General features: G+C 40.9%; 1 protein-coding gene across 8 annotated transcripts in view; it reads left to right on the top strand.

Moving 5' to 3' along the window:
• The window catches only part of xrcc4 (X-ray repair complementing defective repair in Chinese hamster cells 4), a 69,421-nt gene that overhangs the window by 44,285 nt on the left and 12,890 nt on the right, over positions 1-12,246 (top strand). For all 8 annotated transcript variants that reach the window (XR_002841971.2, XR_002841974.2, XR_002841969.2 and 5 more), the window contains exon 7: positions 3,961-4,102. Coding sequence is in view for 5 of the 8 variants with exons in the window: in XM_023843481.2 (XP_023699249.1) it covers positions 3,961-4,102 (142 nt within the window). In the remaining 3 variants the exon portion in view is untranslated. The remainder of the gene's footprint in view (positions 1-3,960; positions 4,103-12,246) is intronic.

The raw sequence follows: 12,246 nt of genomic DNA, 5'->3' as shown, positions 1-12,246 counted from the left end.
TTATCTTTTCATTTATTTAATGCTTGTTCTTTAGTACATATACTAGTAAATCTCTGGCTTATATGTTTTTTTTATTTCTAGCACTGGTCTTGAAGCGTATGAGAAAGTAAATCTGACTGATGTAAAATTTGACTTATGTCATGGTTTGTGGACCGGATTAGCGAGAAGTGCCTGTATACCTAAAGATGAGGGGTCACCTGATACGGGCCCATGTGCAGCTCAGTGAGTAACTAAATACATGCTGCATTAACAAAGGTGGCCTCTCTCTCTCTGTCTGTCTTCAGTCACGCTGTGGTTATTTTTGACTTTGGGTGTTTCCCTCGCTTGCGTCCAGTGAGCTTAGAATATGTAGACGCAAGTCATAAGGAATGACATCAACTCCACACCGATCATATGATAATTAATTTCTTGGATACTGTTTCCCCCCAAAGAAATATTGGCCCAAAGCAGCGCCGGGCTGCAGTGTGGAAACCTCCCAGATGTCGTCTTGAGTCAGTGCTGACGTCATGGCAAAAGGAAACGAGAGTATGGAACTGGTGCAATTTCAGGCCATTTTATGTTGCTCAATTTCCCCCTTTCTTCACTGTTAAGTCAGCAGCAAAGGACTCGCCTGAACACAAGCTGAATATCACTTTCCCATTACTGTAACATGTCTAATAAGCAATTCTCTGTCCTTTCTCCATCCTAATAAAAACAAATATCCCCATGAAAATCTGATTGTTTGTGAGGATTCGGTTTGATGAAAATTGTCTACCTCAGTCTCTTAACTGGTATAACTCAGAATTAATCCTTAATATCCGTCTTTGTTACTTTTTTTTCTTACTTTGTTATTTTCAGAATGTTTTTATAAGTAGAGGATTAAATGAGGTACCTAAATGAGGGCACTGTTGATGGTGTTTATGGGATGTAACAGGTTATCTGATCATTTTCTCATAACTGCTGCATCGCTTATTTTGCTGAATATAATGTTAGCACCCATCTATTCATCCACCCATCCATCTTCCATGACTGGAGCACATCCTCTATGGCATACCAGTCCATCACAAGGCTTGTTAGCACAATATTGAATCTGAATTTCAGATTATGTGATGTGTAATATCTGAATTTGAGATTACGTGATGTGTAATATCTGAATTTGAGATTACGTGATGTGTAATATCTGAAATGGCCCTGTTTTGAGTGTGGGGTTAGTGCAACATTATTTTGTGCCATTTTCCACTGGAGTATGATTTTACGTTACCATGGATTTTGACCTTCAACACAACTCCTCCAGCAAACTCCATCTGAATCAAACTGTCAGCCAAAAGCTGAAAGAAAATATCTTACAGAGTCCTCAGACTGCGTTTTTTTAAGGTAAATACATGTGGCACTAAATTAGCCCTCCAGGACTGGAAGTCTTGGAAAAAGAGCTCCGATCCTTCCAGAAACTCGCTGTGATTGATTGCCACCAGGAGGGAAATGCTCACTGTTTCATATGTAGTTTCAAAACCTTGACAATGACTCAGAGTCCCCTGAGTGTTGTAGTATTGGTGCGGAGCCGGGGGGGGTTAAGGGTTGGAAGATATGTGCGTGTGTGGGCAGCGGGGGGCTGGACTAGCAGGGGAGCATGAAGTGACTTACTTCCAACACTGCCTTGTTAAGACAGAGTAAGGCTGTACACACAGCCCTGCTTGGGCATACACTGCTGTGTATAAAAGGGACCTTCTCAATGGGAAGGGCTTCAGGAGGCGTCTCGCTGATGTTCTCCATGGTAGCCAGCCATCCAGCCATCCGTGCCGTGTGTGGATTTAATGAAAGCTTTATTGATCACTGGACGAGTGCCATTTTCAGGAAATCGCAAAGAGGGTTTCTCGGGCCAAAACATTATCAGCTTGTTACTTTACAAAGTATATGTGATTGCCTTAATGAGAACACAAATATATTATCACATAACTCCATAAACTGTTTTTCATTGGTAAACTGCCTCCAGCTGCCCCAGTAGGACATAGGAACAACTTTGATTCAGGCGATTGGACTCTCTACAGATGTCTGCACCGCTGTGCCATTTCTCCCCATTTGCTCTGGATGACATTAATACTGACATGCTACGTCTTTGATGTTGCTTATTTTTTTTTGTTTTTTTGGGAATATTTTTATGGAGCCAAAGTAACATTCATAAAGACGGGGCCTACAAAATCACTGACATGTGACCCGCGAGGCTGAAATTGCAAGATGGTGGCTGTTTAATGACTTAACATGATGTAATTATCACTGTTGTTCATTGATACATTATGTCAAGGGTCTTAATGATGTTCTGTTTGCGTCACACTGTCATTTTTGGCAACTCAGGTGGCAGCATTGCCACTTGTACTGTGTGTTCTTTTTTCCTATTTGATCCTAAAAACATTGTAAACATTCTTCAAAAAATTCTGTTTTTTTAAGTACATATTTGATTTAAATTATATATTTAACAAGCCACTGTCATAAAAAAATCCATATTCATAGGGTTATGTAGTAATAATATTGATAATAGTATTTAGATCATTACTGTTCTAAGGACACTGTACCTCTAAACGATAAGCCCTGTCTGCTATAGCTTTTTCATCTCTTTTGTTGGGTAGTCCCAGTGCCAGTTTGTTCATGCAGCCTCGGGATACTAAAGAACAGGCCTGGTTACCAGTGAGTGATGCAAAATTTCTCAATAGGACTAAAAGTCCAGCTCACTTTTTCCCAGCCCCCCTGTGTAAGGAATAACCGATGTCATGTGGTAAAAAATAAAGTAAATGTTCTATCTGAAAGCCGACACCCATAACAGCATCTTGTTCTTCTTCCTGGTCTGAGATTTAAAAAACAGGCAACTCTGAGTAACACTGGGTGTGTAGCAAAAGCCATTATGTAGCCTGTGATACCGCTTAATTAGAGACACTATGGCCAAAGAGAAAATGTTTATGGCAGCAGGATTTAAGAGTTTATTACAAAAAGAGTAATTGCAAGCTGTTGAAAGGACTTGGGTGAGAGCAGGGTATGAAAATGAAGTCATATATTCCAGAGTGTCAGATGGCAGGGTGACTGTTCTCAGTTCAGTGTTGTCCCACAGGACAAAACCAGAGGTGGACTAGCTTTCATGTTTGATAGAACTAAACAAATAATAAAATGCATACATAAATTAAAGATCTTGGAAAAATAAACGAGCTGTTTGATCAGAATCTTTTGAAATATGCTGGTTATTGATTTACGCTTTTATTCTCCTGTGATATTGAAGCAGCGAGACGTTTCCATGTACAGAACATGCAATTTTTTTCAGCACTTGATCATTAAAGATGCTACTGTAATTTAATTCAGTCGTATTATTTCTGTAGCTACCACTTGTCCCAGAATAACCCAGTCAGGTTACTTGCAAGGTTTGGGATGGAGTGGAGGCGTCAAAATCATGATAAGTTGGAGCTTAAGTCACATATGTCAATAAAATTCAACCCTGTGTCTGCAGTCTACTATAGAGATTGAAGAATATAAAGTTACTGTATTTCTTTACATATATTAGTTGTTCTTCCACATGAATCCTAATAAATATGCTTTGAGTAGATTTGGATTCTAGTTGTAGTAGCCCACCAATAATAGGGTGTATAATTGCCTTAATTTCAGTGCAGCCAATTTAACAACAGATAAACTCTCCTATTGTAGAAACTGACAGCTCATTTAAGAGGCTGGGAATCTCAAGCAGACTTTCCTGAAGGGCACACTGTCAAATCCTAAGATGACAATGTCCGTTTCTAATTAAACAGATTGTATTGAGCTAGAATGCAACTAAAATCAGCGCATCCATTCTACTGGAATTGAGCTGATTGTTGTGTTTGCTGTATGTAGCCATGTGTGAAAGCAGACTTGTTGGTTATGTAGTAAACGTAACAGGCGAATGTAATGAGTGACCTAACCACGGCGATGACATTCCTGCCTCCTGCTTTCTCCCTGTGTGTTGTGCAGGAAAACCTGGCCGTAGTTCCTTTGATGACAGCCTGACTGACATTATTGATGTTGCACCTTGTCGCAAACGTCGACATCGGCATCTGCAGAATCCCCAGGTAGAAGTCAAGAAAGTATCTGAAGAGAAACAAGAAAGGAAAAGGTACGACTGATCACATATTAATAAATTATTTCAATTATTAAAACATTTACATGTATATGCCCCTTACAATCTAAGATTCAGATAATCATTTTTCAGCAGAGGTGGAAATTTCAGGTCCAGAAAGTACAAGTCCAGATCAGGATTTTGTTTCAACCAACCAGTGGAGTACTCTGTAACTGTGACTCTTTATGCTAAACTGGTTGGTTGAAACTAAATCATGGTCTGGATTTGTACTTTCTGGACCTGAAATTTCCACCTCTGTTTTTCAGATTATAATTAAATTATAATGCATTAAAACTTAAAAGCAGCATGTCACCAGCTGTCTGTTGTGCCTTCTTCCACCTAACATACAGTATATAGGCTGTGTTTAATGTGTCCTTGTACAAGACACATTTCTCTGAATTTTTCATCATCACCGAAGGCAGCTAACATTAGTGTTGACTGTGCATTGAACATTATTAGTCTGTCAAAACAACCCAAAGTTAAAAACAAACCTGTTACATTGCAAACAAACCCAGAACATATATCTCCACATTGAAGACTTTTATTAGGTCTTTGTTACAGTTTGTTAGAGTGCAGTGACTCACCATGGTCGTGCTATTCACGTCATCTGCCCCGTTTAAGTTTACGGTTATACCTCCCATTTATCTCGGCTTGCCATTTTCCCATGCTAAGTGGTCATACTTTTTAAAATGTTTTCTTGGGTGTATACTTTATTGAGGTGGAGAGGTCTGTTTAGTCTGTTCATTTTTAAAAAAATGTCAGTTCATGGAGTCTCTGACATATGGAAAACATTATTTGAGGTGAACTTCCAATCTTTTATAATCAATCTTTTCTCTGCTGTGGTCTGCTCATTTTAGCAACTCCCAGTCCACCTGGTAAATCCCCCGGTACGGCATTTCATACCTATGATGTCGCTTCCTTTCCACGCGCAGTAAGCTTTTGGGTGTGTGATTTTCTCTGCAATGAAAAATGGAAAAGATTTGAGCATGTTGTCCGGATAATGGTATACTTTGTATTCTGGTAGACATGAACAAGAACTGGAAGAGAGTCCCACAATCCCAAAAAGACATTCTTGGTGCCCCAGAATGAAAACAATGTACCGACATCATGTAAGAGAAGCATAAAACATCCAAGCATCAGTGTAAGCCTTAATTAGGGCTGTTTTTAACCTGTGTTTGTTGACTTTCAGTAGACTAGTCAACAGATGTGTGTAGTCTTCATCCCTCCTGAACTGGTTATTATAAAGGGTGACTTAAAAGTTGGATCTTTGGTTAGTTGGTTAATAAATGGATGAGTTAGAAAATTGTTTCATATAGTCCCTGAATCTCAGCAAAGGAACCGTTTTACTTAAAATATCATTTACATTTAGTTTATTTAGCTGGCGCTTTTGTTTTACGTGATGTACAATTGAGGCAAATAGCACATTACAAGCATACTGCTGTATTTGTAAAATTTGACTAGGCATAAGTGCAGCTAGGCTGAGCTTCCAGTGAATGTCCAGGCACAAGGGTAAGCAGTATTGAAGCAGAAGCTACACAATATCTTCCAGATAATGCAAGAATCTAATAAGACAGCAATTCAAATCAGCAGACAGAATGCAACACTATGAGCATTCAGGGAACATGCAGTGGTGTAGGCCAGCAGAGGTAATCGTAGAACCACACGACAATAGGAGGCTCGCTTGTTAAAAACAGTTCATGGGCTGTGGCTGCACACATATAATCCTGAACCGCACCTTCAGTCCACCATATGGGAATCGTATGACAGTCAGATATCATGTAATGCAGTACTTTGTTAAAATTTTATTTTCAGTATTTAATGAACAACAGTATATAAATTAAAAATGTATATTAGCGTATGTCCATTACATGGTACTGGGCCACGGTGAGCCACTAACCTCTTCCAGGAAACCTGGGGCTCTAGTGGCACGAGATGCAAGGTATTATTATAGTAGATTTTAATGCTGCTTAAATAATAATTCTATGTACTTTTATTTTATGTTATTGGGAAAGGTATAGTGTAGGTGTGCTGGTAATTTGTGTTCTGTAACTTGAATGGTTCTGCAGGCATCCTGTACTGCTGTAACGCTCCCGTAAGCCTATAGGGAAGGGCGAGCCGCCGTGACGCTCCCGTAAGCCTATAGGGAACGGCGAGCCGCCGTGACGCTCCCGTAAGCCTATAGGGAAGGGCGAGCCGCCGTGACGCTCCCGTAAGCCTATAGGGAAGGGCGAGCCGCCGTGACGCTCCCGTAAGCCTATAGGGAAGGGTGAGCCGCCGTGACGCTCCCGTAAGCCAATAGGGAAGGGCGAGCCGCCGTGACGCTCCCGTAAGCCTATAGGGAAGGGCGAGCCGCTGTGACGCTCCCGTAAGCCTATAGGGAAGGGCGAGCCGGCGTGACGCTCCCGTAAGCCTATAGGGAAGGGAGAGCTGGCGTGACGCTCCCGTAAGCCTATACGGAAGGGCGAGCCGGCGTGACGCTCCCGTAAGTCTATAGGGAAGGGCGAGCCGCCGTGACGCTCCCGTAAGCCTATAGGGAAGGGCGAGCCGCCGTGACGCTCCCGTAAGCCTATACGGAAGGGCGAGCCGCCGTGACGCTCCCGTAAGCCTATAGGGAAGGGCGAGCCGCCGTGACGCTCCCGTAAGCCTATAGGGTAGGGCGAGCTGCTGTAACGTCGGTGAGCAGCTGGCCGAATGTGTGACCACGTTCTGTGTCGAGGGCTTTTTATGTAAATGCGTTTACAATCTGCTGACTGCATCCAGAGAAGTCGCGCGTGGAGAGGGCTCCTCAGCTGGCGTTAGTCAAAGACACAAACCCAATAACCATTTTCACTTTTAAGTCACTTTTTATCGTAGTTCATTAATCATTCTTTAACACAAGTTACATTCTGCCTATTTACAAGTCAGTTGTTTCTTTCATTTTATGGACCAATTCTCCTGCCATTTTATTTGTCCATTATGAAATAGCAAACACCTTTGTTTCACATTTGAAGAAAAACAGATTTATAGTAAACCCCCAGAGAGCATTAAACCCATTTTCTCTTTTTTTTCACCAAAAGAAAAATGGGCTTCGTAACATGTCATCTTGAAGGACTTTTTATTGCCTGATTAAAAGCCTTCCAAAAAGTTTCTGCATGGCAGTAATTGTTAAACTTAATGTGTAAACGTAGAGAAGATTATGCATGAGAGGACTAAGTATCCTTGCATTTAGTTTTCAAAGTAGTTTTGGTTTGGTGTGTCAGCTGAAACAACTGAAGTTCATTTATTCACTTCCTCTCCTCTGAGAAATCGTGGATTCTGACCTTCAGATTTCCAAAAAATTACCTGAGCTAAATTCACTTCAATATAGTGTAGATTGTACATTATTTTTGCCTAGTCAGAAAACAGTTCTACCCCCGAAGAATTTGGCTTGCCTCAATTGATGTAACACAATACTCAGTGTCAAACTGCCGAATAAATACAGAGAAATTGAACCAATTGCCAGTATTGCAGGTACAAATTAAAGAGCGTAACAATAGTCACAAAGCTAATGTATCAGTTAAAGACTACCAGCGACAGATCTTCTTCTTTGTTGCCTGGAGACGTTCGACTGCATTTTGAATAAGTCACTTGGACACCGTTCCCCAGATCTGAGCCAACAACATGGAAGCAATTCAGGAAACTTCAGCCTCACCCACAGCGGCAGGCTTCTGTTTTTATTATTTTTTGACTCTCATTTTACAGCGTGCCACATACAGCGTGCCACATACAGCGTGCCACATACAGCGCCATTCTGGGGGATAGTCACATGCCACCTTCATGGACGCTAATCACTTCAGGGGTTCTCTTCCTGCCCTTCATCTAATCTAGCACCTTGTCGCATCCTTTTCGCAGACTTAGCTATTCACCTCTGGTAGCCAGACATGCAGTAACCTTGAATTGGGAAATCAAAGACCAATGTTTGACCATAAAGTATGAACTCTAATTTCATGGTATGTCCTGATTGAGAGCGTGTTTGGCAGAGATTGGGAGAAGATAAAGCTCATAACTGATACTTGCAGCCCAAACCATCTCTCCTGTACCACTTTGTTGGTGCTTTAAGAAGGTTCAACCATCTGCTCCATCAAGAGTCACTCTAATGTCATCTGTGCCAAAAACCTTTGAGATGTGTCAATGTCCATGCTTGACGTTTTAGCTTGCGTGCCTTATTGGAGGTCATGTATGAGCCTTTGTGGCCCTTATCATTGTCACACAGCACACTGCACCTACTACTCCTGAAGATTCTGTTCAAATTGCAGATCTGAGAAATTATGCCATTTAATGCTAAACAGTTTCTGTTTAAATCGACACAAATATTAGGCAGTTACTTTGCATCTTTTCTCTAGTCGCCTTTTCCTTCCTCTTTGGCTATTGGCCACATTTTAATAGTTTGGTGATTTCGATTGTGTTATATCCCTCTGATAGGTATTTTAGTTCCTTTTTTGGGCCATTTTAGTAGTAGTACAGGCATACCCTGGGTTATGAACTAGATTTGTTCCTAATTCTGTCTTTAAGTCAAATTTGTGGGTAAGTCGGAACAGTGTTAACAGCAGTGTGATCCGACTAAAAATGGCGGACGACATTCTCCTTCCTCTAGCCAACAAACCGATGAAGCTGTGCATGCTTTTCATTTAACTCAAATTTTTAAATGTAATTTGCTGTAATTTGTCTGTAAGTCGAATGTCTTAACCCGGGAATTGTTGTAATAATAATTCTGCACAGGGAAGAATCTACAGTCTTATACTTAACTCCAAACAGAAAGTACTCAGACTAAGTAGTGAGCATGCTCTATTTTTAAACAGTTTGTTCTTAATTGAAGGTTCATCTGGACCAAAAATATTGCTCTGAAGAGAAGATGCAAGAAAAATCCGCACTTTCATAATAATTCTGCTTGCAGTGTACAGCCTATTCCTATCCTTGATGGCATGGCTTAGACAGATGTTGGACCGGTCCTCGATGAAGAAAGTTGATCTTGGAGCTGCCCCTTCTCTCAGGAGATGCACTCCAGAGCTGTAACATGACTTGTGAAATGTTTCCATTCTTTTATTATCCACACAGGAGTACAATTCAGTGAAAAGCACTCTGGTAATCGCACTTAGCCATGGGAAATGTCACTGCCACCTTCATTATATTAGAAGTAAGATGCAACAGGACTGCTAAGACTCTATGTTCTCTCGTTTTGCATGAGGGATCCATATTTTTGCGAAATGTGTTGACTTAGTGCTTTTCAAGTAGCTTCATGGTGAAAAAAAAATGCAGCGCATTAGCCTCTGGGAAATTTCAGGTTGTGTCAGATATGTAGAACGATTGAGAAAAGTCGTCGTTTACCAGAATCATAAAAAGAATTGAATGGGTCTGCGGTTCAGATAATGCTTTCTCTTCGTTAAATTATTGTGAAGATTCATTTGTTTTCCCATCTGTAATCCAACAGAACTTCCAAAAAGCTTTCAAAAATTGTTTATACCCTCAAATTTCATCCATTATTTCCTGTAAATACCGTTGTGCATTTCTCCTGTAAAGCTGTGCTCGTATGATGTTTGATTCTCACTTTCTATTACTGAAAGAAACAATGGAGCACCAAAAACACATTTTTTCTTTTTGAAACTACCATGCTTGCCTTTACATCAGCTCCACCAATGCTCTGTTACTTACAGGTAAAAACCCCTTATTGTTTGTCCCCCTGACTGTCGACTGTCATACCTGACAGGATGTCTGAGCCTGCCTTCTGATTTTGGTAGTAGCAATTTATCTTCTGTTAGCCACGGTACAGAAGTCTGGAAGCCCTGTCCAATTAGAGTCAGGACCTCTGACTGGCAAGTGCTCCTATGCATGCTGTGTTAAGATGGGCCCATGTTTGCCAAGAAGCCTGAATGACAGCTGAGCACGAGCGAGAAACAGACTCCAAAAACGTGCAGGACACACCAAATATTCCCCAGCATTTCTTCAGTGTGTTGGGAGGTAATTGTCAACAAATTCTTTGCAGATCATCACTTAACTGACATTATTTACAAACCGCTTTCGTGGTATACAGTTCTATGGTTTTAGTCTGTTTCATAGAGCTGATGTTTAAGACAAGGTCTAGAGGTTGATGTAGGCTTTGCTGCTGTTTCCATAGAGAAATCTAAATCCAAAGACCAGAATTTCCTAATAATCATACCTATAATGATACTTAAAACCCAGTAGCTGGTTCAGTTTCAGCCTGAGTACTGCAATCAGCTTTGTTTGAGGGGAGTGGAGAAAATAGAATTACTAATTCAAGTTTTCATTTTTATTTTGAGCTGGAGTAAACTTTCCAGTATTATGAATCATGAATATAATTCTGCCACTGAATTCATCCAGTAATTATTCTAAAAGCGAACCAACAGGATACACAGAGGACTTCCTGTGATGTAGCTGCAAAATAAATTACTGGTCCAAAGTCACATAGACTTCCAGGGCAACCCTTGTGAGAAAAGGGAGGAGCAGTGGAAATGCTGAAACACGCGCTTGGAGGAGTTACGACTGGGCTGTTTCAGATCTCGGGCTGATGTTGAGGGTCACTTGATCCTCGGCATATTGTTAATTCAGGTTGACGTTTACTGGCTCCAGGGTTGCAATTAAGTTTTTGTGCTTGAATAGGCCTGGGTGACCTTCGACCTCTTCAATATGTAACTGACCATGACCTGTGCTCAGGAATGGCCCAGCAGGGAAACAGACTGTTTTCTTGAGATGAATTAAAGGATATGTCATACAGGGAGATAGGAGACCCAGAGGGGCACATTGTGATTGCAAAGCTTGACCTGAAAGATGCTTGTACTATTGGCTGGAATACTTATGCTATTAAGGGTGACAATTGCACAGGTGTGGGAACCAACTGCTGAGTATTTGTAAAACCCACAAATGAGCTAAAAAAAACTTGAAATGAGGCAATACTTAGCTAGGCTTATGGTGAAATTCTGTTTAGAAAGGAAAGCTGGTAAATATGTGATTCTTTGCATCTTGTTAAGAAGAATATCAGAAATATAGGCTCACTATTAGTACTGTAACTGAATCTGGCTACTGCTATTCCGAATTTCCCTTAGGCTGCGCAGAACGTAACGGCATTAAGAAGCATTTCACTTTGTTGCGTTGTGTGCAACAGAATGCCTCTATACATTTCTTAATTTCTGGGAAAGCTTTCCACTTGTAAGGAGGCATGATGGCCTCTCATTTCCAGGGTTGTGGGTTTAATTCCTGCCCACTTCTCTGTATGTTTGGAGTATGTTTTCTTCTCATTTTTATGTGGGCTCGCTCATAGTCAAACATATGTGGTTAGGTTCATTTGTGTTTCTATATTGCCTGTACTTTATGAATGTGTGTGTGTGTGTGTGTGTGTGTGTGTGTGTGCTCTCTGATGGACTGACATTCTGTCTAGGACGTTTGCTTCTTCGTGCTCTCTCCATTCTGGGATAGCCTCCAAGCTAAGTGTGACCCGGTACCGGGCAAGCAGTTGATGAAAGGATTTTCATCAATGAAGCTTCTTCAGAACGATGGATTGCCTGTTGTCTTATCAATTGCTGCATCCATCCTTTCATCTTTCCCTTATGTATAGGGGCCATGGGCATGTTCTGGAGTTGGGGTGAGGGTTGGACCAGCAACTGTGCCTCCACTATATTCAAATGAGATCTGCATCCAGCTTCCAATCTCCTTTAAAGTCTGATGACTCTTACAGTGTGTGCATCCAAGTACGTATGCATGATTGGTTGAGAAAAATGCTTTTGGTAACATGAAACCAGAGCAAGAGCAGACATTTTAGGCTCTCACACCATCTCCAGACATACTCTTTATCCCTTTGGAGAAAGAAATACTGAGTATGACTGATTGTTGATCTTTTCCCGGTACATTGATTTCTAAAACACGACTTGGCAAGAGTTTTTAGCCTAATCCTCACATCAGCTTTCCGTCTCCTTATATGAAATGCTCCTACTCTTTTTGGTGCTTCAGTTTCTTGTCATATTTAGCATAAAGCCTCTATCCCTTGAGGCATTTCTTTTATATGAACTGTATTACTAGATGCATGCCTGTAACTTTTGGTTTTGTGATTTTTACACATAAGTCACGTCATGCAATCTGTTCCTATTTGTAGTGGCAGAAATAACTAATTAGTC

This window comes from Paramormyrops kingsleyae, chromosome 7 (assembly GCF_048594095.1).
Source record: "Paramormyrops kingsleyae isolate MSU_618 chromosome 7, PKINGS_0.4, whole genome shotgun sequence".
Lineage (NCBI taxonomy): Eukaryota > Metazoa > Chordata > Actinopteri > Osteoglossiformes > Mormyridae > Paramormyrops > Paramormyrops kingsleyae.
This window is presented reverse-complemented; position numbering and strand designations above follow the sequence as displayed.